At 55.2% G+C, this 23,558-nt stretch overlaps 1 protein-coding gene across 3 annotated transcripts; it reads right to left on the bottom strand.

Annotated features, from left to right (window-relative positions):
- Positions 1-5,931: 5,931 nt before the first annotated feature.
- SOX7 (SRY-box transcription factor 7) lies at positions 5,932-20,056 on the bottom strand. Of its 3 annotated transcripts, none has more exons than XR_007478006.1 (3): positions 17,431-18,165; positions 12,680-14,033; positions 5,932-6,226 (listed from the first exon to the last, which is right to left on the bottom strand). XR_007478006.1 is itself a non-coding variant. In XM_033429871.2 (3 exons), the coding sequence occupies exons 2-3, from the start codon at positions 17,666-17,668 to the stop codon at positions 13,096-13,098; spliced, it is 1,176 nt and encodes a 391-aa protein (XP_033285762.1). In that variant the 5' UTR covers positions 17,669-18,165; positions 19,924-20,056; the 3' UTR covers positions 11,218-13,095. The 3 variants fall into 3 exon arrangements, 1 of the variants encoding a protein (XP_033285762.1); XR_004483715.2 differs by lacking the exon at positions 5,932-6,226 and adding an exon at positions 11,218-12,521; XM_033429871.2 differs by lacking the exon at positions 5,932-6,226 and adding an exon at positions 19,924-20,056 and having other exon boundaries at positions 11,218-14,033.
- Positions 20,057-23,558: the final 3,502 nt, after the last annotated feature.

Here is a 23,558-nt window from a genome sequence, read left to right as displayed (position 1 = left end):
AAGGCCACCCCAAAGCCACTGGGCCTTTTCTGGCAGAGCAGGCGCCCCAGGACTGGGGTCCCCCTGGGTCTTTGCCCTCCTTCACAGGAAGAGAGGTTTCCACCCTGAGCAGGACGGTGCATGTTAGAGGCCGGGCGGCAGCCCTGGGCCCGGGCCGGTTCCCAGCAGTCGGGGAGGCTGGGCAAAGCTGCTGAGTCACGGCACAGCCTCGGACAAGTCACTTCCCCCCGCCCCGGGCACCCGGCCTGGCACTGCAAGTGGGAATCCTGGTGGCCCGCACCTGGGCCCCAGGGGCCTTCCCACCGGAGCCAGCTGTCAGCTGGTCCAGTGGGGAAGGGGCGGATGACACAGGGGAGCAGGGAACACGTCGTTTGAGAACTGACGTTCGGTGGCAAGTAGACCCCACATGTAGAAAGCAAACATGTGGCTACTGACCTTTGTGGCAAAAAAGCCCCACACACCCTTGGGCGATGGGAACATGCCCGGGAGAGAGTCCTGGGGTGACGAGGCTTCTGAAAATGGGTACAGCTGAGAGCCAAGACACCCCAAAGGTGGAGGTTGCACACCTCACTCCTCAATGTAAGCAGCCCGTGAACCGCTCTCCAGTCGAGGAGAGGGGTCCTCATCTAGGGCACCGCAGGCTCGCTCAGCAAACTGCGGGGCATCCGTGGGGTCCGGTAACATGGGGCACAGACACGTGGCTTCTAGAAGCGCCCACAACAGAGTTCATCACCTGTTCAGAGGCATGCACTGCTGCGGAAATGTATTCAGGCTACAATGTTCACTTTTTTAAAAAGTGAGTTTACAAAATGATGTAATCTCGATATTCTGAAATAAAGTTTAAAAATGTGTGTGTGAGCACACACAAAAACCTAGGGGAAAAAAAAAGCCTAGAAGGAATAGAACAAAAAATAATAAAAGGTTTTTAAGTTAGACCTGGAAGATAACTTACCAAAGGGCTCGATTTACTTCCAAAGGGAACTTAGCATCCTTATTACAATAGAATTAGCTGCCAGCTCCTTACTTTGATAAATCTTAACACTGACCGTTAGTGTCAGCCCCCTAGATCTGTCCCCTTGGGGCGAGAGAAGAAGCTATCCCGAAGTCTTTTATATCAGGCCTTGGAAAGCCATGATGTGTGTGTATATGTGTGTAATATGTATTCCTGTATATGTGAGTGTGTGCAATATATGTAATATATGTGTATGTAATATATAGGTAAGTGTAATATATACATGTGTGTATGTGTGTGTAATATATACGTGTGTAATATGTATATGTAATACATATGTATGTGTAATATATACATGTGTATATGTGTGTGTACTATATACGTGTGTAATATGTATATGTAATACATGTGTGTGTGTGTGTTATGTGTTACCAATCAGCTCCCCACATGCAGCACCAATTTTCTTCCTGATCTGCTCTGGTGGGGACAATATTACAAATAGTTTTCATTCCTGACAGATGGCCAAGGGTGGGGTATGGACACAGGCTGAAAGGTGGCAGACAGCCAGTGGAGAATTACATTTTTCCAGCAATCATCAAAAGGTGATTGCATCAGGAATTTATCCCTCACCATTGATCATCTCCTGAGCTTCTAGTTATTACCATAATCTGAAAGCTCTTGACATAAGCTAGTACCAATTTACGGGTAGAAAGACTGAGTCCCACAGAAATGAAGCGACTTGTCTAAGATCAAACACTGAGCAGAGGGGGGACCAGGAAGTGTTCGAGCCCTGAGTAGATTCTGTCATCTAGCAGACACTGACGGGGCACCTACTGTGTGCCTGGCACGAAGTAGCCCCCGTGGAATCAAAGATAAAGATGCCCTTTCCAGATAAATTCGTTCCCAGACTAGCGGGAGGATAGAAGCTCGAAAACAGAGGTTGCATCGTCACACCCTCGGTACTGTGTGAGAGGGCTGTGGTAATATTCACACACCCTCTGGGGCTGAGGGCCCGGGGAAGGTGGGTCGGATGGGTGGAGGATGTGTGGAAGAGGCTGTCTGAGAGCGGGAACATTCAAGCTGGGTCTTGAGACATGAGTAGCAGTCCACAGAGTGAAGACGCTGGGAAGGGCATTCCAGCCCGAGGGAACAGCCTATGCAAAGGCACTGGGGGTTGCGGAAACAAATCCTATTTGGAAATCTGCTGTGCCCAGAACACAGGGTGTGCTGTGGGGAATGAGTCAGGGGAGAGGTGGCTGCCAGCTGGACCGGGGCCTGAATGTCCCTCTGAGAGGTCCGAGATCCGCTTTGCTGGCGATAGCAGGCAGGCAGAAGCTGGCCCCAAAGGGTGACATTTGCAGATCTTATGGGTCCTCCAGCTGGCCTGGATGGGGGGAGGCTCAGGGCGAGAGCCAGGTGACTGTGGTGAGGCCCAGGAGTGGACAGTAGTTGTGGGGTGGGGAGGATGGAGCCTGGGAGTCCCCCTGGGCCACAGAGGGCCCAGCCTCCCTTGGGAGACCAGCTGCAGTCTTCACGCCTGGTCCTGACGGGAGGGGTGCTCCTGGGTGTCAGGGTTATGTGAGGACCTGCCAGGCTGAGCTCAGACAACAGAGGCCTCTTGCTTCACCCTGCGCGGCCCAGCAGCCTGTGTGGAGAGGTAGAGAGATCAGATGATGTGGGCAAGGTGAGGCAGAGTTCCAAGGAGGCGGGGCCAGGGCCTGGTGACACATGGAAATGGGGCCGGGCCAGATGTCTGGGGGCCTTATGCCGCGGCCTGGTGACAAGGCTGGGCAACAACCCGGGGCAGCTGAAGCGAGAAGGGATGATGAGGAGGGACGTGTTCAGGGCCCGGGTGCGGGAGCCACACCCCCAGCACAGATGTGTGCAGCTCAGGGGAACCCCGCCCCAGGACCCCCACCACTGCCACCTCCCTAGAGACCACTCCCATGCTGAGGCCAGGAGCAGAGAGGAGGGGCACACTTCTCTTTTCCTTGCTCCTTTTCAGAGGCTCAGAGAACCAGGGTACTCTAGCCCCTAGAAACTCTAAAGTCTGGACTCCTAATTTACAGAGGCCCAGAGACGGAAAGTGACTTGCCTGAGGTCACACAGCAGACAAGTGGCTGAGCCAGCCCTGCAGAGCATAAAATGGAAAGGCCTAGACCCCAATCTTCCTTCCTTCACCCACCTCTCCTATCTGCAGGCCTCCCATGACCAGGCGACCCCAGATCAGAGGACGGCACAGCCCAGGCAGCTCGGGTGGCCCTGTGCCATCAGCCAGGCTGCAAGCGGTCTCGCTGCCCAGGGAATCCCCCCACCTTCCTCTCCGTCGCCCACCAGCTGTTCAGCCTCAGCTGTGGTGGGTGGATGCTCACCCCAGGCGCAGTCGAGAGACAGCCCGTCCTCCTGGGCAGGAACTGGGAAGGGCAAGTTTGTCTCCACCTCCATTGGCGGGATCCCCATCTCTGCTTACCAGCGATGGGACCTTAGCCCCTCTTTGCCACACCTGAGCATCAGCTCCACCTGTGAAAGGGCATAATCACGCCTACATCGGGATGGCTGCAACGGCCACGCGAAACACCAAACGCAGCAGGGCTTTGTAAATAACCGTGCCCCCAAACGTGAAGGACGGAGTGCTGCCTGCACGTCCTGTGTGCCCACTCGGGGATCTGTCAACGCCTATGCACATGTTCACCTGTGCTGGGCCTGAGATGCTCCCTTTGGGTGCTTTTATTCACCGAGAACCGGCTTCCCGATGAGGGTGGAGGGGGCGCCTTTATCAGGGGCCTGGGAAGCAGGTCTGGGCGTGAGTAAGGAGGTGCATCCCCAGTTTGGGGCCGGACTGCCTGGGGCAGGGGGCCTGTGGGAGGGCCGGCTATCGGGGGTGGGGGGGTGATGCGCCTGGATGGCGGTGGCCGGCAGTCCTGCTGGGGCCCCCATTGATGACCGTGTGTCTGAGCAGCCCCTCTGCCCTCTCGAGGACTTAGTTCTCTGAGAAGCCCCTCTCCCAGACCTTGGGGTCCTACGCATAATCCTTGCCCCCAACCTGGAGTCCCGGGGATCCCGGCTCCTAGGGAGGCGTCTGGCCCCAGGGGCAGGATGGCGGGAGGGATACCAGAGAGGATGTTCTCTAGGGGAGAGGAGAGCTGAGCAGGGGCAGGGGCAGCTGCTGGTGACACTGATGAGTAGGTGCTGTCCCTCCAGGCCCTCGCTCCTTCCCACGGTGGGCATGGGCTGCGCTCAGTGTGCCAGCCTTCCCCGGGGCGGCCACTGCCCCAGCGGCTCCCCGAGTCCTCGATCCCTCATGACTCCCGGGAGGGGCTCCCCTGTGGCTCCCCTGTGGCTCCCCCGTCCAATTAGACGGGGAGCAAGGCTCAGAAAGGGTCAGGGACTCACCCTGGCCACACAGCCCATCAGGGCAGAACAGGGCAGCAGCTGGGTCCTGGGCCAGCCCCTGCCCCTCCCTCTGGGCCAGCCTGGCGTCTTACTTCCCAAGCCCACCGCTCTCCGCCCTCTGCCCTCGGACAGTGGCCAGGTGAGAGGGGGCTGGTGCGTGGACTGACCGTGAAGAAATTGACCCGCTTTCAGGCCCAAACTCCAGGCATGAGATCTGACAAACACATAAAAAGGCTTGCAGTCACTGCCCTCCTTGGACATGGTTGACTTTGGAGCAGGAAGGCTTCCGCTCTCAGGGGACTTGGCCGCTGAGGCCCCAAGACAGGCCGGAGTCCCTGGGCCTGGAGCCTGAGTGCTCTGAAGGTGGGGACCTCTGGGCGTGCTGGGCCCCGGCCCCGTTTCCTGTGGCTGCAGAACGGGGCGGGGGAGGAACGCCCGGCCTGGGCGAGCTAATCTGGAGAAGTGATTTTCCTCCTCAGCCGGCCCCTCCCGGGCAGGGCTCTGGGCCCGAAGGTAGCCAGGCCAGGGCTCCCAGGGAGGGGCTGGCTTATCAGGCAGGAAACACTGGGCTCGGGCCACATCCTCCTCCTCCTGGTCACAGCGGCTCCCGTGGGCAGGAAAGTGCTCAGCGGACAGGCTGCGCCTCCACCCTCTCCAGGCCCCTCCTGCCGGCCTTCGTCCCCCAGCGACTGGGGAAGCAGAGTATGGTGGGCTGTGGCGGCCAGCTCGGGGTTCTGCCCGGCAGCCCTGGCCTCCCAGCCCCTCTGCTGCCCCTGGACCACCTGCTGCCTTTCTGGGCAGCCTGGTCACAGAGAGGGCAGACGAGGATGGCAGGAACACGACGAAGGGGCACTGGCTCCCAGAGACGTCTGGCTCCCTCTGTGCCACCTCCTGTTCCCAGAAGTGTCTGGGACCCTAGGGCCATGGGCCTGCCCCTACCAGAGCGTATCGGGGCTCTCCATCCCCAGCCTCCCTCTCCTGGGCCAGCAGCACCAAGGCCAGCCAGGCTGCCAGAATCCTGGAAGAAACTTCTAGGGAAGTCTCCTGGAGGCATGCCCACCCACAGGCTCCCATCTGCACTCCCAGGAACCTTCTTCCCATCACCCGCATCCCTGCACTTGTGCCGCCAGCCCCCGTGGTGGTGGTGGGGATCTCCCTCAGCCCTGCCTCAGCCGCCCTCCTTGGCCAGCGCTGCCGAGGATGACTGACCCTCCGGCCCGAGGGGAGGGGTCTCACCCGGCTCCCCCCACCCCCACCCCGCCCCGCCGCTGTAGCTCTGCACTGAAGGCCCTTCACCAGCTTCTGCTCCGAGTTGCTCCCTCTCAGGCCAATCCCCTGGCCTCTCTAGGCCTCCAGTTCCTTTTTCATCAAATCTGGGGATTGACAACACGATAACAATTCCTTCCAGCTCTGACCTCCGCGATTTTTTTTCAAGGTCGCAGAGCTGGGAGGAGAATTCTTTCCAGTAAAAATGTGACTGCTCTGTTTACACGAGGACACCTCGATCGATTGACGGTCCTCATCGGAACAGATGGCTTTATCTCATTATACCCTGTCTTGAAGATTTTAAAGGATGTCGCACGCTTTCCTGGACCTTCACGGCGCCCTGAGACGTGGAAGCCGGTGCTTCTGTTTTTCAGGGAAGGGAATAAAGAAAAAGAAAGTTTTGACACTTGTCGGAATTGGAGTGGAGGAGCTACAAAGCTCTCTTGGATTCTCTGACATGATAAGGACAAACCGGCAGGCAGGGACACACGCGGAGCACGTGGACGCCTTTGGGCCCCTGCCCCGGTGGCAGGACCCCATCCGTGGAAGTCGACCACATCTCTCAGGTCCTGTCATCAGAAGGTACACTAGCCAGCTCCCTGAGGCCCCTGGAGGCTGCAAAGACATTTCAGTCATCAGAATCCACTGATTTTTTTCCAGAATCCAGTGGAATATTTTTCTTGTTTTAAGGTCCCCCCACTTGTCCCAGACCTGTGCCTCCCCCTGCCCCTCGGATGGAAGGAAGGTGAGTGACCGGTGAAAGGGCAGTGAGTAGAGCTAGGGGACCCGCCTTTTGGCCCAGGTGTGGCCCTCTGAGAGACGACTGCACCCCAGGCCTACATGCAGAACATTCCAGAAGTGCCCACAGAGACCCCTCTCCCAGTCCCGGGCGATCCCCCGCTTTCCTCAATCACGGTTTGTATAATGGAACCTTCCTTATCCCTCCCCCTCCCACGTCCCTACAACCTTCAGCCTCCGGCTCAGGGGAAAACAGCCCTGATCTGGAGGAAAACTCAACCCACACCGGGGCCTCAACATGGTCCCATTACAAGGACGAAAGGAGTGTGACCACTACAGGGGGAGGACCACCTGGGGACAAATCCTGTACATCTCTTCATATGACATCAAGCGGATGTGGATTTAGACTGAGCAGGAGGGATTTAGGTGAGGTCCAAGAAAGAACTTTTGGATGATGGAACTCGTTAGATGAACTTACAGAGAGAAAACCCGTTTCTCTAGAGGACTCCAATCAAATAGAAACCCGTCTGCCGAGAACGGCTAAGACGCAGTCCTCAATAGAGACAGGGGAGTGGACTCAATGACCCAAACGGTCTCTGTCAACCCCAGCTCAGTGCCAAACAAGGAAATGGATGGATCCTCTACAAGCCCCTCTCATGAGGTCCGTTCCCTCATTTCTGCTGCACAATCAGTCTCGGCGCGGTAACTGCTGAACACGTGACTCTGGGTTTTTTAAACTAGTACCAGCCTCCAGGTCTAAAAGAAATCTAAATTGTTTAAAGAGATCTGAAATAGACAATAGCTGTTCCGTACATGTGTATATATACACATATTTATACATGTGTATAAAGCCTTACAATTTCTCAAGTGCCCACAAATTCACAAACTACCTGTCCTGGATGAGAGAACAGGTCCAGAGATTTACCGCCAGTCCAATCAAAGTCCAGTGATGGGGTGAGGTCACACCCCTGCCCTGAGTTCCGGCTCTTCCCAGATGCTCTCCCACTACCTGGATCTCTGAGCGCCCTGTGAACGCAGCCAGCTGCTCTGCGCTCCAGGGGACTCTGGGCACCCACCCAGTTCCCGTGCTGACTGACAGAGGAAGCCTTTCCCCCACACAGTAAGCTGATGTAGATGGGAGGGTGTGCCCTCTACCATAGCGCTTGAGGAAAGGAACATCTCATACCAACGTGCCAATGAAGCCAGCAGCAGGCACATAGCTGGTCCCCAGGAAGACAAGCCACCATGACAGGGGAAGCCCATGGAGCATTGGAGTTAGTGATAAACAGTCTTCAGGAGTTTTCCTTCTTCCTGGTAGGAAAGAGTTCATTCTGGGAATCGCACGGAGCCACCTTGTGCCTCGACAGCCAGCTGAGATGCGCTGGGAGGGCCAACAAACCAGCAGTCTGATCCAAAGCTGGAAATGTGTTCATAGCTTAGACCTGTGATACCCCACTGGGAATCTAGCCAAGGACAGAAACAAGTAAATGTTCACTGCAGTGCCATGTATAATGGCAAAAATGAAAACGCAACAACTTAGTTATCTAACATCAAGGGGATGGTCAAGTAAATTAAACCGCATTCATGCGCCGAAGTACTGAGCTATCATCAAAAATGATAAATATGAAGACAGATATCAATGTGGCAAAACTTCTATAACAGGATGATGAAAGGATAAAGCCCAGAACCAATGGTATCTGTATCTTGAACCCATGAATACAGGACTGGGGAGTTCAGTATACAAAAATGAGTATGTTGAAAATAGTTATGTTGGGAATTACCTGGTGGTCCAGTGGTTAGGGCTCCGCCATTTAACTGCCAAGGACATGGGTTTGATCCCTTGTTGGGGAACTAAGATCCTGCAAGCCACACAGCACAGCCAAAAAAAACAATTCTTCTTAATTTTAAAAAAAGAAAAGAGTTACGTCAAGGTCATGGAGTGGGTAATTTTTCTCTTTTTCTGAAATTTTTTCTTATTGATTTTACAACCGCAAAGAAAACACCTTTTGCAGAAAAAGTTTAAGAACATAGGAAAACGTTTATTTAATATTAATGAACAAAAATGTCTATTAAAAGAGACATGTGTGTATGTAGAGCTATAGACAGACAAACAAAAAAGACTTGGTGGATATGTGTAAAAAAATTACCAGTAATGTCTCTAGGTTGCTGACAATAGATGATTTTTTTTTTCTCTCTGATTTTTTTTCCTAAACTTTCTACAAAGACTGTGTCTCTTTTGAGAATTAAAGTATCAATAGACGATATAGATAGATAAGTGACAGATAGATGGATAAGTGGGTGGGCAGATGGATGGAAAGATGATAGAGAGATGGGTAGGTGAAGTGGGTGGATGGGTGAATGGATGGATGGATAGATGGATGGATGGATAGATAGATAATGTCTCTTTCCTCCTCTCCCTTCCTGCCCTCCTTCCTTCCTTCCAAATTCCTTTCACTTGGGATGAAATCAACAGCACACCTTTTTCGAAAGGAAAGGTAGGCAGTTACCAATCATCCATCCTCAGCTCTATCCTGCTGCCCTAGGATGGGACGGGAGAGATGCTCTGGTCCCCTGTGCCCACCTCCTAACCTGTTTACTGCAGGCTGTATTGTAGCAGGGGAGGTGGACAGCCATGGCTGCATCACATCCAGCCTCAGAGCCCTGCACACACAAGGGCTCCAGAGTCTGGGTTTCCGGAGAGATGAGTGAGAAGGTTAGGAACCCAGAATGTCTCGGGTCTTTAGCACCAGGACTAACTGGAATACCTACAGGACCTCTCAGATGCTTACCTTATTCATTCCCTTATTTGTTGAGCAGCTACTACGTGTCTGCCCTGCTGGGGAAGATGCACGTGGGTGGATGACACCGACGCCAGCTGTTAAGTGCCAGATCTGCTCACGTCCCGCGGGAGCTCAGGGAGGAGAGTGACCCGCCCCTCTGCCTGCACAGGTAGGGACGTCTGATCTGGATCTGGAATGTGGGTGGGGTGTCATCAGACAGGTGATGGGAGTGAGGGTCTCCCTGGTCGGGGAATAGCGCTGGGAAGAGCATGGAAGCATGGGAAAAGAGAGCATTTTCAGAGAACAATAGGCCTTCCGTGCAGTAGGTACACTGTGGGGGAGGGGCGGAGGGCTGGCCATGTGAACACAGTACCCTCCCAGCACCCAGGAACCTCGCTGGCTCCCTGTGGACCCACCACTGCACTCACCCTGTGTGCCGTGGGCGACGCACAGGCACTGAAGGGTCTTAAGGAAAAGCGTGACGTGGTAACATCTATGTTTTAGGAAAACAGCTCATAACTGTGCACACCCATCAATTCCCATCAGCCAAAGCCCAAAGTGCTTTTGTCACGGGGCGGGGGTGTGGGGGTGTGTGGGGGGGTGGGGGTGGGGGTGGGAGTTGGGTCCCCAGGATGGGCAGCTAAAACTCTGAAATACACCCCGCTTCCGGGCATGACTGTTTCACTCATAGCTGAGCAAAAGTGAGAGAGCACCCTGTCGCCTGCCAGTTTCCTGCCCTCCCAGAGGCAGGGACAACGCCTCCACCCCGCACAGTGTGGCCTGGAATGAAACACGCCCATCTGGCAGCGTCCAGGGCCGGACGCTGACACACAGACAAGGCCAGCAGACGCTGCACGACAAGCCCTCCCGCCAGCTGACGACCCCGCAGACGGCCACTGTCAGCGGCCGTGGTGGTGGGCCTGAGCAGCTAGGAATTCGGGGGTCATCTAACACCGGCCCTGCCATTTCCTCTTGGTCCATCCTCTTTCCCTGGGCTGTGAGAGGTACGAATGGGCCGCGTGTAATCCCATGCCTGGTGAAACTCTATAAAAGGAACTGGGAGACTCAGCTGGGAGACTGTTCCACCGCCAGCAGATGCATCTGACAAAGTGCTGAAACCTCAGCCTCCGCTGGTAGGGTGACTCCAGGGTGTTACCTCCCACCCTGGGCCTCAGTGTTCCTGACTGTGCGATGGGGTGGAGTGATGACGGGCCCCACCTGGGGCTGGGGATGAGAAACAGACCATGAAACTTGCTGTAAAACTCCCTACGTCTATAAAGTGCTATGAAAGTAATGACGAGAGATTACGATCAAATTTGCAGGATGAACGTCTGCCTGTGCGGACCCTCCCAAGACCTACTCCTTGGCCCAGAGGCCCTGGAAGAACACAAGGCTACTACTGACATAAACAAGTCACAACGGCTTCCCTGCAGAGAAGAGCCAGACGCGGTGACCTGCCTGGGGACTGAGGGATCATCAGTTATTTTCCAGGCACTTTTTGGCTGGGATTTTCATCCTAAACCTCACAAGATGCTATATCCTTTAATTAAATTACCCAACCTTGTGCTCCCCTGTCTTCTCCACAGCAGTCCACGGAGCTTTGAGAGCACACGATTTTTGTAATACCACATCTATAAATGCCTAGTAAAGAAGGCGATCCAAATATTCTTCAAAAGATGATTTCAAAAAGAAGGGGAAAATATGGTAGCCTTAAGGAAGCAAATAACTGGGCACTACTTCCCATCCTGAGAGAGCTGACAGCCACCTCATTCCACTTTACAAGTGTGAAGTCATCGCTCCCGAGGAGAAAACCATTTTGCAAGCAGGCTATGAATCCATCTTTTCTTTCGATATCAATGACAACAACAGTGCTTCTAAGGTGTAAAATTAGGCTTTATCTCTTTACCATAACTCATAAAAGAAAACCAGCCACAAAACCAGCCACTCCTACAAGATAACTTTTTAAAATAAAAAAAGTTGAGGGAGAAAACATTTTGACCAATGCTGGAAGGAGCACTGCGCGTAATACCTACGCCTCCCTTGAAAACTTCTTCTTTTTGCAAAACTGTATTTCGAATGATAGAATGGTCACGGTACAAAAACGTTTATTTAAATTAAATATTTTAGACAAATCAATATCTACAACCATTCCAAAGCATGTGTAGTTCTTACAGAAAATGGAACAGTTTAGCTTAATGTCTGTGATAATGTTTTATAAGATTATTAACATACATTCTGGACTGCACCAATCATATTGTCCATGATTTACTATTTATTACCAAATGTCATATACAGTAACAGCATAAAGATTAATCACATAAGAGATTTTACAAGAGGACTCCTCGGAAGGAAAAAAGAAAAAGGATCTTTCAACAATATGAAATATAAGGTGAAACTAATAGGAGAATATATAAAACACGTACATATTTCATACAGGCAATAATATGGTGAAATCAAAAGACAAACAACTGTCTTTTAGCACACTGACAGGTATGTTCCTTCAAAGGAGGCTTGGGGAAGGATGGAAATGTTTTGGGGATGGGGTCAGGGCTCAGAAATATTTTCTGAATCACAGTGCACTTCTGTTCTTTGGGAAGTAAGTATCATAAAGGGAAGTTCCTTTGATGTGTGGGCTGAAGATGTTACCCAAAGAACCAGCTGGCTGGTGAGGAGAACAAATTCCCATTTCTGCCGTAGGAATCATGCCTGCAATTTTAAGTCAAGGGATCTTTGAATTAGTGGCCAATTCCGGGGTGGAGAACGAGCAGAAAAGAAGAGAAAAAAGAAATTCCAGGAAAGGGAGATGGAGACGGCAGGAAGGAAGATCCTTTTGCATCTGCAGAAGGGAGAGCGTGATGAAATTTTGCTCAAGAAATCAACACATTCAGATTGGAAGAAAGTGATGCTGCTGTGCTGAAATTCTTTTCCAGTTCCCTGCTCTTTGGGTTGTTAGGAACAGAGGGCTGACGCGAAGCTGCAAAGGACAGCAAAGAGTATCTGATTCAGGCTGTGCATGGAGATGTGTGTGTTGTGTGTGTCTCACACACACTGTATGTATTCAGGCTGTGTATATTCTCTTGAAATGTGTGTGTAATAAAAAAGAACTTGTCTAAAAAAATATGTTTGTTTGTTTGTTTTAAAATCTTGAATTCAATCTCATTTTCAGTGATGCAGTTAACGCCAGGGGTTAATTTCCCAAATCAAGGTGAGTGTCCTTTCTCAAAGCGTCCTTTTGGAAGTCTATGATCATATTGGAAGATTGTGACCAAGTGCAGCAGCCTGGTGTCCTTGGGCTGTGCATGGAATCGTCACCAGGTTGCAGGTGAATGAGCTCACTGAGGCCAACTTCATCTTCCTGTGTTAGCCTCGAGAGAATCCTAAATCAGAAAACCCTGGAGCAGAGGGGACCTTAGATGCGGCGTCTGTCCCTCACTCTACAAATGGGGGGCATGGGCGGGGAGGGGAGGGGAGTCGGGTTTCACCAGCCCCCTGAGGCAGAATTGGGATTGGATCCCGGGTCCCCTGAATCTTAGCCCAGGGCTCTCCTCACCTGGACGACCAAGGGTCAGGACGGCTGTACCCCTGCAGCTGTGTCAGAAGCAGGAGAGATGCGAATGCTTCCGGGCTTTTCCCGAATTTGTTTCCGGGATGAGAAATGGGAGGAGAGGTCAGTGAAAATTCTCGCGGGAAACAGTGTCTTTCAGCCACGACCGGGCCTGATTCCCAGGGTGTGGCCAATGAAAACTCATTTGAAGGAATATACTCAAAACGCAGGCTGCAGGGGGCGGGGCGGGGCGGGGCGGGGCGGGGCGGGCGGGCGGGGAAGGGGGCGGGCGGAGGGGCCCTGGATCCGCAGAGCCGGTCCGCAGCACAGACCTGCCCACCCCGGGGCGCTGCGCATCAGCTCCGCTCCGCGCGGGAAGGAGAGGCTGCGACCAGGCCGGGCCGGCCGGGCTGCCCCGGGCTCTATGACACGCTGTAGCTGTTGTAATACGTGGCCGTGGCATCAGCCAGCACGGAGATGAGGCTGGTCTCCGTGGGGCCCGTCGGTGTCACCTGCGAGACCGGGCCCTGCCCGCTGAGGGCCCCGGCCCCGGCGGCAGAGTCTGGGTGGCCAGGAGTGTTCAAGTACTGGTCGAACTCATTGCGATCCATGTCCCCCAGGAGTTCCACCTGGCTCAGCTGATCCAGGGCGTCGAAGCCGGGGTGCTCGGGAGGCGGGGAGAGCTGGCCCAGGTGGGCGTGGAGGTTGGAGTGGAGAGGAGGGTAGGCGGCTGGGGAGTAATAGGCAGGAGACGGGGGGCAGCCGGGCACGGTGGACATCATAGAGACGCCCGAGGACTGGCCGAGGGCCAGGGAGCCCAGGGGATGGCCGCAGTGGAGAGGGCTGGGGGCGTACTCCGGAGAGTAGGGGGGCCCGGGCAGATGGGGGATGCGGCGGGAATGCGCGTGCTCCTCCTGGCACGGGGAGGAGAAGAAGCTCTGCTCCGGCTCTAGCACGTCCAGGGGCGACATCTCCGGCGGGGTGGGCAGCCCGTAGGGATAGGCGTCCACGCTGCCCGGGGTGCCGCCGCCGCCGCCGCCGCCGCCGCCAGCCGGGCCCTCGTGGAAGCAGCCCCGCAGGCCGGGCAGCGCGGAGCCCGGGGAGTACTCACCCCTGTCCTCCTTCTCCCCCGGCGCCCCCCGGCCGCCGCCCCGCTTCTCGGGCAGGGCGTTCTGGTCGCGGGAGAGCGAGCTGAGCAGGAAGCCGGGGTCCACGCGCTTGCACAGGCGCTTGGCCTGCTTCTTCCTGCGCGGCCGGTACTTGTAGTTGGGATAGTCCTGCATGTGCTGCAGGCGCAGCCGCTCCGCCTCATCCACGTAGGGCCTCTTCTGGGACAGTGTCAGCGCCTTCCACGACTTTCCTGCTCACACAAGTCAGAGAAGACCGCGCTCAGCCTCTGCGCGGCTCCGGACGGCCCGTGCGCCTGTCTCCGACTCGGACCTCGGAGCATCGCACGTGCACACGCCGGCTGCCTCGGTCCCCCGTCCCCCCGTCCCCCCCCGCGGTCCCACCTCCGCACAGGACGCACCGCACTCCTCGCATCCTCTGCCCAGCCCACGTCCTGCACGCACAGTGAGGCCAAACCAACCTCTCCCGCTTGCACGCCCCAAGGCGCTCGTACCAACTAGGCACATAGTCACTGGCACCTCTCCTGTCAAAGCCACCAGATAACGCGAACATATCAACAGTGTGGGATTCTCAATGAAAGGCCCACCTGACCCAACGTCACCGACAGGACAAAAACATGTCACGACTACAACATTGATTTGGGCTGCCTTTACCCTTTGAGGGTCAGTGCTAATCATTTGTGCATTTTAGTGAAAACTCTGTCTTCCTCTATTATCGCTGCCCCATCAAGGAAGTGATGCTATAATATTTATTTGTGGCATAAATCTCACAGGCCTTCTTGTCAGGGAACTCAGGCTCAGTTAATAGTTTTACAGATGGACGTAAATTACAGGATCTCACTTAGGGCATCAGAGGATTATCCCTTACGTCTGAAGGTCAAACAGGACCCTACTGCATGCAACACACACGCACACGCACACAAGCCATGGCTTCCGGTTGTCTACTTAGGACCCTCTGACCATGGCAGGGGGCACCTGCTCAGCCACTGACTCCCTGTACAGAAGCAAATCCCTTACCTTCCCCTGGTCTCTGTTTTCCTCACTATAAAAAATATATTGCGATGTTACGCAAGTCAGAACTCTCTCCTGAAGAAGCATCGCACACGTGTATCCCACTGGTACGAAAATGCTGGTTTCACATGTATTTTCTATTCATCCTTATTCACTTACGTTTTGTTTTGTGAACCGCTTTAGTATCTCTTTCTCTCTCAAAGTACATTGCACATCCCTCCCGCTGCAGGTTTTCTAAAGGCTGCTTCTGGACCCCTTAGATTGTTACCTCCTAGGTGGGCTTGGGATTCTATAACTTGACAAGTTCTCCCATGACTCTACTGTATCCTGAAGTCTGAGACAAGCTAGCCCAGAGGGCAGGTCCCGCCACCAAGCCCTGGAAGGAAAGGGGCCACATCTCCCACCCAGAGCACTCTGCACAGCGCCGAGTCCAGAGCTGTGTACTGGCTGGCCATGTGTGCCGGGTCCACAGAGGGGGCTGGAGAGGGTAATTATTCAAGGCGTTCTCCTGTTGGGATGAAAGTTTATAACTATTCCGACAGACTTGTCAATTACTACAATTAGCTCTCACTTATAAAGGCAACTTGAAACGTGTCAGGAACTCCAGATTCGGGGTTGGCTATTAGTTTCCAGAGCATGGCTGAGGCCACAGTCGTGGCAAGAGGCCTAAGACCCAGATACACCCACACCCTGAGTATGGACTGAATATAAAATGTGACTCTAGTTTCTAAGTGCACCTGGATATTGTAGTGTTCATTTTTAAAACCACTAAATGTATAACTGTCTTTACATGCTTTCTCACTCATAACATAAAAAATACCAGCGCTACTGGGTGAAGTTTTTAATGTTAAAGATTGCAGAGCTAATCGTCAAAAAAGTCTGGGCTCTCACAGTCAGCTCCTTCCCTTTCCTAAGTCAGAAAGGAAAGGGCTGGGCGAGATCATGGGCTTGGGGTGGAAATAGATCATCCTGCTGCTCCCCTAGTAGCAGGTGTAGAAAGTCCACATTTTTCAAAGCAACACCATGTTGGTTTCCTTTGCCTAGTGCCAGGGGCTGTGTGGTTAAGCAGGAAGGAATCAGTGTCTTTCCTGCAAAGTGCACTGTAACCTCTGGAAGCCTAAGTGCCAACTGCCCACAAGGATCAGCTCACAGGAAGCGTTTGTCACCCAAGTCCCTTTGCCTGTCCTCTCCCTGAGAGCAGGCAGCCCTAATCCTGCAAGGCTCCCCAGCTTGAGTTCTCCCATCCCTGGCCTGGGCCTGCTCTATCCTGGTCACAAGAGCTGTGCTTGGGCAAAAGGCATGGCACCTGGGCACACCAAAAGAAAAACTTTTAGGGGCCCAGAAACAAAAAAGGTGTTTTCATTTCTTTGGAAACCTGAAGAAAAATGTAAATTTTTTGCTTGAAGAAATGTTTTATTATTGTATATATTAATATATTTTTCTTTATGCCAACACAGTATAAAGTATGATTTAAAATATTTTTTTATGGGAGAAGGGGCTCACTAAGACACTGGCCCACTAATTCATCCTGGGCACAGCTAGCCAGGGGGCTGGGCTGGGGGGTAGGAGGCTATTTGAGACCAGCACTCCATCAGCTGCTTTGAAAGGGCGCCTAACTGCAGGAGGACGCTTTCCGATGGAGGGCCTGTGGCTTTACCCCGCACAAAGGTGGATGTCAGCCCTCACTCCACGGATCTGGGGAAGGTGCCCCGAGCTCCAACAGAAAAAGGAAAAAGGCTGCAGCCTGGGCCGGGTGGGGTTGCAGAGGGCAGGGCCAGCCTCGGGTGACCACACACTGTCCCTTCTCACAGGGCCTGGTGTCCGCTGGGCACACAAAGTGCTTTTAAAAGTTCCCATCCTTCGAAATGAATAAAAACCACATCGAAGGGCAAAGAGGTTAGGAGTTGGGCGGAGTTGATAAATGCTCAGCTTCTGTCAAGGGAGAGAGAAGAGACCCCGGAGAACATCTTTTCTCTAGGATCCTGGGCCTGGCTTGTCCCTGTCCCCAGTCCCGTCGCCGGGGCTGGGACCGCACAGCAGCCCGCGAGAAGCGGCCGGGCTCCAGGACAGACCCGCACTGGCCGCGCTAAGCATCCGAATCAAATTTTCTACACTCCTGAGACTGAGAAACAGAGGCTCGAATGAAGTCCACGTTGCTGTCGGTTTAATAATTAAGGTAAAGCAGGAATGCGTTCCCGCAAGGTCTCTCTTCACGAATATTCGTTAATGAGAGTTACGACCACCCTCTGCGATTGTGCCCGCAGTGGAGTTCAGGGAATGAGGGGGTCTCCCGCTCTGGTATGCCTGGCGAACGCCCGGTGCACCCAGCCGCGGCGTTTCCGACCCGGCCCTTCTGTGCGCGCGGGGCCCCTAACTCGGCTCCCGTCCCCGCGAGGGGGCCTCTCCGGCCACCCCGAGGGCCGCGCGGGTTCTCTTTGGGCCTTGTCCGGGCACCCCTGCTCGGAATCCCCGTCCCCGAGCGCACACCCACGCTCGCCCCGATGCCCAACCTCGCGGGCACGGCGCGCGCCCCACGCCGGGTCTGGCCCACCCCGCCCGGCCTCCAGCCGCCAGCCCCCCGCCCGCCGACCTCGGGCCGCGCCCCGCCCGCTCACTCACCCAGCATCTTGCTGAGCTCCGCGTTGTGCAGGTCCGGGTTCTGCACCGCCAGACGTTTCCTCTCGTCCTTGGCCCACACCATGAAGGCGTTCATGGGCCGCCGGATACGGCTCTCCGAGCCCTTGTCCCCCGGCGGGCGGGGGGCGGCCGGCGGCGATAGCCCGTCCGACAGCTCGGCTTCCAGGGCCGGGCACTCGAGCCCCTCGGGCCACGGGTAAGCTCCCAGCAGCGCCGCCATGGCCGCGCGGGGGTCGCCTCGCTTCGCGTCGACAGGCCGGCGCTGACCTGGCCCTCGCACCGGTCGGGGCGTCCAGCTTGGCCGGCAGCCGCGGCCCGGCCCCTTATTTATCAGCTTCGGGCGGCCGCGTCCTCCAATGACTCTCGAAGGCGGCGCGGCCACTCCCTCATTCTCGACGCGGGCCCCCTCCCTGCGTCCCGGGCCGCCGCGTCCCGGCTCCGACCTGCAGGGAGGGGAGGCGGGAGGGCGGGCCACTTCCCCCGCGCCCGCCCCCGGCCCGCCCCTCCGCCTCCCAGGTCCCTCCCGGAGATCCGCGCCCCGCCGCCCCGGGACCGCCGCTCTGCCCGCCCGCTCCCCTCTCAGGTGCCGCTGGCCGGGAGGCGGGCGCCGCCCGCAGTCACCGGGCCCGGGTGCGGGAGCCGGACTCCAGTCCCCTGTCCCGACTGGCCGCGGCCTCCCTGGGCCAGGCTCCGCCAGCTTCTCCCGAGTGTGGAATCCTGCGGAGAATAGAAGCCAAACAGGTTTCGCTGGGGGTGGCCGGGCACGAGTGACTTTCACCGTGAATCCCGGCCTGTGACAGAACACACCTACTGCTTTTCTAAAATGACCTAAGAAGCGACAACCTCGCCCCCAGCCAACTTGGGCGACCAGAGAGGCTGGCAAGGGCTGGATCCCGCGTCGGGTTCGCCGCGATGCCCACCCGAGGGCCCCCTCGACGGCCCGCGGCTCCCTGGCTCTCGGAGAGCACGTCGGCGTCCTCAGTTCTCCCTTATTCACCCTGCCGTCTGGTCTGATTTCTCTCTTCTCACACCTCTACCCCCATCTCACACCTCTACACCACCCTGGTCTCCGGTGTCCCGGCTTCCCGCTCCCTCACCTCTAGCCCTTCCCTCGCGGAATTCCCTTCTCGTATTTTCTCTCTTCTCCTCCGAGCAGAGTCATCCTGGCCCTCCCCTCCCGCGTGCTCTAGGCTTTGGCACGACCCGGGGGCTCCCGAGTTCCCCTCCCCCTGACACCCCAGAGTAGACGGGGCTGCGGGCTCTGGGCCTGCGCTCACCTCCAAGGGCTGCGGACTGGGAGCTCAGGGCCATCCCTCGCGGACGCGAACTCCCTGCTCAGAGGACAGCTCCGCGTCCCGCTGCTCCGTGTGAGTAGGGCTCTTCCCCTGGCGCTCACTTCCGTGCAGGCACCCAGGAGGCACTCAGGAAATGTAGAATAAGTGAATGAATAAATGAGTGCGAAGATACGGCTTAGACACATCCTACTGTATAAAACAGGGCAGTCATAAGGCTTGACGAGATCCTGGAATCCCATCCACAAATATTTACTGAGCGGCCCCCCTCCACCCCATGCAGGGCTCCGCAGAGGCAACCCTGAAAGGAGGTGGCACTGGGAGAGGACCGAGGGGTCTGCAGTCAGGACCTGTCTTCAGTGGTGGGTTACTCCGTGCATGACTCAGACCTCCTCTCCCAATCCTAGAAGGAAGAGGATGATAAGACTGACCTCACAGGGCTGTGTGTGAAAGCTCAAACTCTACACATATATGATGGTTGATGTTAATATAACTGTTCACGTGCATCCCGTAACTTCTAACCCTGGATTTCAGGGTCCCCCGTTCAATGACTGAGTTCACACATGCCTCGTGTGCAACATGCCCTCCCAGACCGGGCCCCACGGCTAAGACCGGGCAAGTGGGTGGAGAAGTGCAACTTCTCCGTTTTTAAGTCCCACTTTCAACCTCCAGAGCCCCGGACTTCACAGAGAACAGACTGAGTAGTTTCCCTCTCCCTTACAGCCAGGACCTAGAAGCAGCACCCTAGGCCTGGGCCCTCCACCCGCCGCTCTCGCGGGCCGAGGGTGACCAGCGAGGGGCGCGGGGCGCGGCGCAGCGCTGGCTGGAAAGTGGGTGTCGGGAGCCGGGAAAGCATCTTGGAACCCGAGGTGGAGCGGGCGGGGCTGGCTGGCACCGGGGATCCGGCGGGAAGGGGGTGATGTGCGGAGAGAATGTGTCCGCGGTCTAGGCTGACTTCCCTACTTTGGGAAGCCTAGGCCGTTTCCCGTGTTGAACCCCTCTGCCAAAAATTCCTTAAGAAAAATCCCCAGACCAGAATGCTCCGGGAACCGCGGGGAACTAGGGCCGCGCCCGGCCGGGGGTGCAGCTCGTTGTTGGGGGAGAGAAGGGATCCCCGCAGGGGTATTTGCGCGGCAGCCCAGGGCCCCTGGAAGGAACCGACTGCTACCCTTTCTAACCTCACCGTCGCTCCAGGGCGGGACGATGCTCCGCAGGGTCAGAGGCCTCTGGGGACAGCGCCCCCTTGCCGGCCGTGGGCGTCCCCTTCCCGGCTCGCAGCCCCTGGCGCCCTCCGTGAGCGGTTCCAGAACAGAGCGTGCGCGCTGTGGGGCCGCCCCCAGGCGCCAGGTTAGGAAGCTGCGCGGGCGCCGGGGAGCGCAGAGCGGTCCAGTTGGATTCCAGAGTCCGACAGCAAAGATGGAGAAAACAGCGGGGGCGGGGACAAAGAGAATACATGTTGTGATTGTTGTCTCCAATAATAATGTCTTGCATTTCGTCCGGAGAGCGCGCGCGAGCCTCGGTTGTGTAGGACCTGGGTGTTAAAACTCCACATCGCCAGCACGGGCTTCGCCCCGAGCACGTGAGCTGTGTGCACAAGGGAACCGGGCTCTCTCTCTCGTTCCATTCCTTTATTTCTTCACTCACTTGCACTGATTCACCTGGGCAACTTTATGCAAGCGCGCCCTGGTGCGGGCGGCGCTCAGGGATGCTGGGTCACTGCGACCTTCAGTCCGCCGAGCTCCGCATAGACCTCAAGTGTCCCCAAAGCCCCGGGCTCGGAGGCCTGAGCGAGAGGGTCAGTGCTGGCGTCCTCCGAGGCATCCCCAACACCTGCCTGGCCAGCGCTGGGCCCTGGACCGCGGCCAGTTGCTGGCAGAGGCTCATCAATGGAGACTCTGCGCGGTGAATTAGAGAGCAACCGTGCCGAGAAGGGTCGAAACGTATGGGGCTGCGGTGCTTGGACCCGCAGCGGGATGGGATGGGGTAGAGCGGCGGGTCCGCGTGTGACGATTCGGGGGCACAGTGGGCCTGCCTGCCCACAGACTGAATCTTACTCTTGCGGTGTGTATTGTGTGAACGCTGCTCTCTTTCTCAAATGACTTTTCTTTCCTTTGCTTTTTCCCTTTCCTCCTTCTGTACTTCTCTGCTCCCCTCCTTCCCTCCCTCCCCCCTTCCCTTTCTAATCTCCCCCCTCTCTCCTCCCTTCCCCCATCTCTCCCCTCCCTCCCACCTTCATTTAGGTCTGTAGTTCACTGAACAGGGTTTACAGGAACACAGGACTTGAAGTCAGAAACCGGTTGCTTCAAGTTTCTAGCAGTGTGATGATCATTCATTCAGCTGATCTCAGCCTCGGTTTCTTCACCAGTAAAATGGGGATAATACAGGATTACTGATGTGGTGTTTGTGAAAGAACCTCGTACACTTAAATAACTGTGAAATATAGTAAAGTAATGAATGGATGGAATTCTAAATATAAAATTAATAGGGTCGAGCTCACAAAACTTTCCCCGTGAGGAGCTTTCCTTACTCTATTCCAAACTGAAGAGTTTCGGTGATTCTAGGGGAAGGAGAAAGAAGGGAGTAGGGCACACATTCCTGCCTCGAACCGATTCCAGCCCTGGCCCCTGGCACTGGAGCCCTGCGCAAGACCAAGTGCTGGCAGCTGTGCCAGGCTGGAGTTGCCGTGGCTCCCAGCACTCCTCTCTGCAACGGTTTTGTGCACATGGTCTGTTGGTGCTTTTTGTCCCTCACATCTGGCTGGTGGCTGAAATCACCATCACCGCGATCACCTTTGCTCACACTGATTTATCTGTACTCGACTGACAGTCTTTGCAAAGGTCATTCCCAGCTCATCCTTGCCTCTGTACAACCCTCTGTGGATTGGGCGGCCCAGGCTGTAGTAGTAAGCCAGTTCCCAGATGAGGCAGGTGGCACAGCAGAGACCTGAATACGCATCTCTCGTCCTCAGGTCTCTGCTTCCCCATTCCGGGGCTACCCCGGGTCAGCTTCCAGCTCAAAGCAGAGCCCCACGCCAGAGAGAAGGGCTTCTAACCAGCTGCTGCGTCTCCCCCTGCTTGTGTGCCCTTCCAGACCCATCGCTCAAGTCCCACTGGACCTTTCCTCATCCAAAGGGCACTGGAAGTTCAAGGTAAGGTGAAAAGCAAATGGGTAAACCCTGTTGGCCACGGGTAAGGTGCATGCTGGAGAGCCAGGAGACCTCATCCAGGCCTGCTGACTGCCCTCTCCTCTCCCCTCCATGCACCCCACCCGGCCCCGCGCCTGGCTTCCCTCCAAGAAGCGGAGTTCCTCTCTTTCAAGCGACAGAAATCTCTTCATAGTCATCTAGGAGAAATTCGTCAAGGTCTCAGATTCAGAATAATTCAGAGATTTAAGATATATCTGAGGGCCTACCTGAGTGGACACAAGGACACCTGGACAGAGTTTCACAGTGTCCTAGGTTTAACAGCTCTTCTACAGGGGACTAGGGGGAAAGGAATAGGATTTTCAGATGACATTGCTTCTGAGCATGGGTAGCGTAGACCCCCTGGCAACATCAAAACTCTTTTGTAAGAGGGACTTTATAGTAACAAAACACTGGGGTAGAGAAACCCAAGTTCCCCAGATCAGACTTTCTGGTTACCATAGACTGCCCCCTCTACATGTGTGTGCTCGTCTCTGATCAGTCATGTCTCCCAGCGAATGCTGGATGGATCCTGACTTAGAGCCAGAAGACAGAAGTCCAGTCCCATCTGCCACTACTGGCTGAGCAAGTCTCTTAGCCAGTGCACAGGGTAGAGAGCCTCGGAGGCCCAGTGAACCAATGACGGGCTTGCCTCTGCTGTGTGTACACCGAGGACAGTACCGACGTAAGCTCTGTTCATCCTGGGATTTGTGTTTGCTTCCTCCTAGCCCTGAGGGCCAGGAGAGTTCCAAGCCAAGAACAAACCTTTGCTACATTAATTTTCTCCCGCTCCACTCTGAACAACGATCAGATTTCCTTCTGTAAGGGAGCACGTGTGCAGGATTACTGCACTGAAACGATCTTTACTTAATTGGTCAGAAGTTAAATTCTGACAAATTTAAATGGAAAAACCAACAGATGACAAGAAAAACTAAGAGTTGGTTTAAGGACGTATGCTCGATCTCTTTAATCCTATTGCCTCTTCTTTCCAGATGCCTAAGAGGAAGAAGAGAAATTGACTAGAAACCGCCTGTAAATAATACAAAATGGAAAGTAAGTCTTTTCTGAGCCGAGGTGCACACACGTCAGGATAATGAGTGACGTGAGGCAGGACTGATAGCGATCTCAACACGGATCACTCTGTCATCGGCCAACAATTCTGCTGTGAGAAACCAAGGATACTTGCTTGGCTTATGAGACTGCTTTAATGGGCAGATTTCAAGCTACCATTATCTTACGTTTTGTTTTTTTAATCAGATGTTCATTGAAGTACAGTGTGCCCACAGAGAAGTGCGCAGACGTGCGTGGTGGCGGAGATTTCACAGGTGACCACACCTGCGTAAGCAGTGCGCACAGCACGAAACAGAATGCTGCCAGCCCTACTGGGCTAAGGCTCCCACTACCACTGACTTTTAAGTTCCTTTAGGGCAGGGACTGGGTGTCATTGTGTCTTAAAATGTAGTATATGAAGAGAAAATGTGAGGCATGGCAAGGCCAACAGACAAGGAGTCAATTGCCATTGAAAGCAGGGCACACGACACCATGGGGGCCACGTGGGGAAGACTGGGGGCGGGGAGACTGGGCAAGAGACTTTATTACGGGTTCCTCAGGAAGGAACGAGGGAGGGAGGCAAATCA

This window comes from Orcinus orca, chromosome 6 (assembly GCF_937001465.1).
Source record: "Orcinus orca chromosome 6, mOrcOrc1.1, whole genome shotgun sequence".
NCBI lineage: Eukaryota > Metazoa > Chordata > Mammalia > Artiodactyla > Delphinidae > Orcinus > Orcinus orca.
Note: the sequence above shows the minus strand (reverse complement) of the source record. Positions and strands in the feature narration are given on the sequence as shown.

Coding starts and splice junctions, on each gene's coding strand:
- SOX7 (XM_033429871.2), bottom strand. CDS start 17,668: ATGGCGGCGCTGCTGGGAGCTTACCCGTGGCCCGAGGGGCTCGAGTGC. Junction 14,034..17,430: donor GGAGCTCAGCAAGATGCTGG/GTGAGTGAGCGG, acceptor TTGTGTGAGCAG/GAAAGTCGTGGAAGGCGCTG.